Source organism: Pygoscelis adeliae, unplaced genomic scaffold (genome assembly GCF_000699105.1).
Source record: "Pygoscelis adeliae isolate BGI_AS28 unplaced genomic scaffold, ASM69910v1 Scaffold63, whole genome shotgun sequence".
NCBI classification, from domain to species: Eukaryota; Metazoa; Chordata; class Aves; order Sphenisciformes; family Spheniscidae; genus Pygoscelis; species Pygoscelis adeliae.
This window is the reverse complement of record NW_008824414.1, coordinates 7600773-7603761: the sequence shown is the minus strand read 5'-3', so window position 1 is coordinate 7603761 and position 2989 is coordinate 7600773. Positions and strand designations below refer to the sequence as shown.

Here is a 2989-nt window from a genome sequence, read left to right as displayed (position 1 = left end):
GCGCCCGCCCTTGGCGGCAGGGGGAGAAGCAGGCCCTTGGCCTGGGTGGGGCGCGGGCTCGCCCGGCGGGCCGCGGTGAGGTGTGCCTGGTGCCCGCTGGCTGCCCGGAGCGGGTGTTCTGATGTAAATTCGGAGTGGTTGCGACCGGAGAACACTTCACCTCTGTCAGAGATGCAAACTGTTTGCTGATAAATATTTCCTTACTTTAAAGGCGAAGCTACATGCTTGAGCTTCTTCCGGTAAACGCCGAGGGATGTCGTCTTCCCTAAGTACATTTGCCAAGTTGTCGAAACAGCAAATGCTAACTGCAACAGCCAATATTCAATTTTAGCTATTAATCACAGGCTCGTATGTATTTTTTTGGTATAGCTGAGTTTACTGACAGAGTCCTGTGGAAGTTCAAGCATGAACTTCAGAGACGGGAATTTTTTTACAGTGCTTCTGAAGAAATGAGGAAGCTTTGTTTTCACCTTAATTTTTTTTTTAAGTATAGGCTAAGGGTTTGGATGTACAGACTAATGTACCCACGTTAGCAGAGTATGGGTTAGCGTAGTAGATTATTAATAAAGCCATTTGTGTATCTAAAAATGGAAATGATTCTAAGCTATAAGTGAAAGTGGGGGGGAGCTTGCTGGGAAGTTAATCTGCAGTTGGGAAACTGGTTGTTTTGTCTCACTTGTGTGCGTGAGAAAGGGCTCTAACAACTGCAACTGGCTTGTGATTTTGCCGCTGTAGAAAATGAGGCAAATCGGGGTGGGGGGAGGAAAAATTTGAGGGGGGGAAGAGTGTACACTACTAAAGTTTGACATGATTAAGCATTGGGGAAAGAATACGCGACGAGATGCATCTGAAGGAAAACATTCCCCATGAAATCAGTCATTTATTCTGTTAATTCTGTTGCTGTATGCCACAAGTCAGTCAAACCATGGTGATAACTCCTTACTGCTCTGCCCACAACCCGTTGTCCTCTCCCTTTTTGACTTAGCCTTCCCTCCAGGCCTCGTGCTATCAGGTCTCTCTGTTACTCGGATTTTGCTGCATGATAGCATTTTCCTGTTGCCCTCTGTGCTCTCTAGGACTGACCGATTTCTTGCCTAAGCTTTCCTTTCTTGTCTGACTCTTCTCAGTCCCTCTTACCTGGAGAAATCTCCCGAGTTTCCACTGTACTATCACTAGAGGATGCAGAGGTCCAGCACCTAGCCCAACAGAGTCATCTGCTCAAACTCTTGATCTTACCCCAGGCTCCTGGCCCTGCACTTAGACACTCAGCATTTCTCCTCTTCTGTGATCCAGATGTCTGATTTCCCACTTCAAAACAGAACCACTTCTAACAGTTTAGTTCTCAGGCTCTTCTTTTCTTCTGCAGACCCCACCCACCCCCCCCCCCCGCCCCCCCCTCCCGTCCCTATCCACAGCTTCCGTCCTTCCTGCAACGTTTTCCTCCTGTCCCTTTCCCAGCTCCTCTTAGAGCCTCAGCTGCCTTTTCTCTGCGGTGTGGAGATCAAAGAGGGTGGCTGTTGAATAACAGCTGCTGCTGGTTCTTCTGGGCTGCTTCCCTTCTTTTGACTCAGCACCGCGCTGGCGTGTCGATCCGCCCGACGTGCTGCACTTGTACGTATCGTGGTGCGACAGGGGCCCCCTAAGTCACAAACGAGAACTTCTAGACCAGCGCTATGAATGCGTTACCGTTCCGTCGAGCACAGAAGGTTCTGCCTCGGGGTAGATGCTGTGTCGCAGTGATTTAAATTTAGATTTCTTGTTATGTAGTAACATATTTTCTTCCCCTTGCAGGTATCCTCTGACAAATTACACGTTTGGTACAAAGGAGCCCCTGTATGAGAAGGACAGTTCCGTGGCAGCTCGGTTTCAGCGCATGAGGGAGGAGTTTGACAAGATTGGCATGAGGCGGACAGTGGAAGGGGTTCTGATTGTACATGAGCACAGGCTGCCCCACGTGCTGTTACTGCAGCTGGGTACCACTTTTTTCAAGCTGTAAGTGTCTTGTTTCTCGAATGTAACTTTTAGTTTAACTTTATTGTCACAGACCACTAAACCTGCGGGCTAGAGGTTAAAGTGCGGCTGACTGGTAGATGTTTCGAATGCGATTCATTTGTTGCAAAGACTTAGCGTGGGAAAACATTTTTTTGAACGGTGGGGCTTTCATCCAAAATGTATTTGTCTGACTCTGCTCATGAGGGGGGTGACTTAGCTTTGAACCGACTGGAAATCTTAGTTGCGGTGCATCACTACGGTAAAATCCTGTGTAAAACGCATTGTCAGTTGGTAGTGTGGTGTTCTTGCATTGGGAAGGCTGTTATGCTTGAATATGCTTATGCTATGGCCGCAAAAATGGTAAAGTGAAGCTCGAGGAATAAACCCCCGTAAATGCAGAATGGTGTTTGCTTACAAACTGCTGGGCGAGCTGGGTACAGCAAGAAAGGTGGGCATCTGAATTTGAGAAAATTGCTTCAGTTCATCTCAGTTACCACGGCCGGAGTGAAATTTTAGTATTTGGATCATATGATCGTAGTGATGGTGGCGGTGCTTGTTTTCTTTTTTTTTTAAACTGAATGGGCTTGACTTGTCTCAAGTTATCCTGCTTGTGTTCTTGGTCTTATGTTTTTAACATTTATGGTGTTTGTTCTGAATTGTGCGTGTGTGAGAAATCTAATTTTTTTTTTAATCCGGATTCTTTTTTGACGTTTTGATTTAGGGGATGTGTGTGGACAAAATAGGCTAGACTCTAAAAGTTTCGCAAAAATCTGTAATGATGAAAATGTTTTTAGTTTTTTTTTTCCATTAACCTTGCGTCGAATGCAGGATGGTTCCCCACCTGAGTTTTATTTTCTGCTTCCTGTGTGCTTCAGTGAGCGCTGTTTTTGAGATAAGAACAAATATGGTCAGTATTTACAACCCTTTCTTCAACTTCTGGTGCTTTTATGTTACTGTTAAAACTTCACCTTTTCAGTGTCCCAGTTGTTACGTACGT

At 46.0% G+C, this 2989-nt stretch overlaps 2 protein-coding genes across 2 annotated transcripts in view; one reads left to right on the top strand and one right to left on the bottom strand.

The window, feature by feature from the left end:
• The window catches only part of OGFOD1 (2-oxoglutarate and iron-dependent oxygenase domain containing 1), an 11806-nt gene extending 11531 nt beyond the window's left edge, over nt 1-275 (bottom strand). The window contains exon 1 of the mRNA XM_009320863.1: nt 205-275. Coding sequence (XP_009319138.1) covers nt 205-275 — 71 coding nt within the window. The remainder of the gene's footprint in view (nt 1-204) is intronic.
• A 1393-nt stretch (nt 276-1668) lies between these two features.
• NUDT21 (nudix (nucleoside diphosphate linked moiety X)-type motif 21) overlaps nt 1669-2989 on the top strand; it is a 5266-nt gene continuing 3945 nt past the window's right edge. Inside the window, exon 1 of the mRNA XM_009320823.1 lies at nt 1669-1992. Within this exon, the coding sequence (XP_009319098.1) occupies nt 1724-1992 (269 nt within the window). The 5' untranslated portion in view covers nt 1669-1723. The remainder of the gene's footprint in view (nt 1993-2989) is intronic.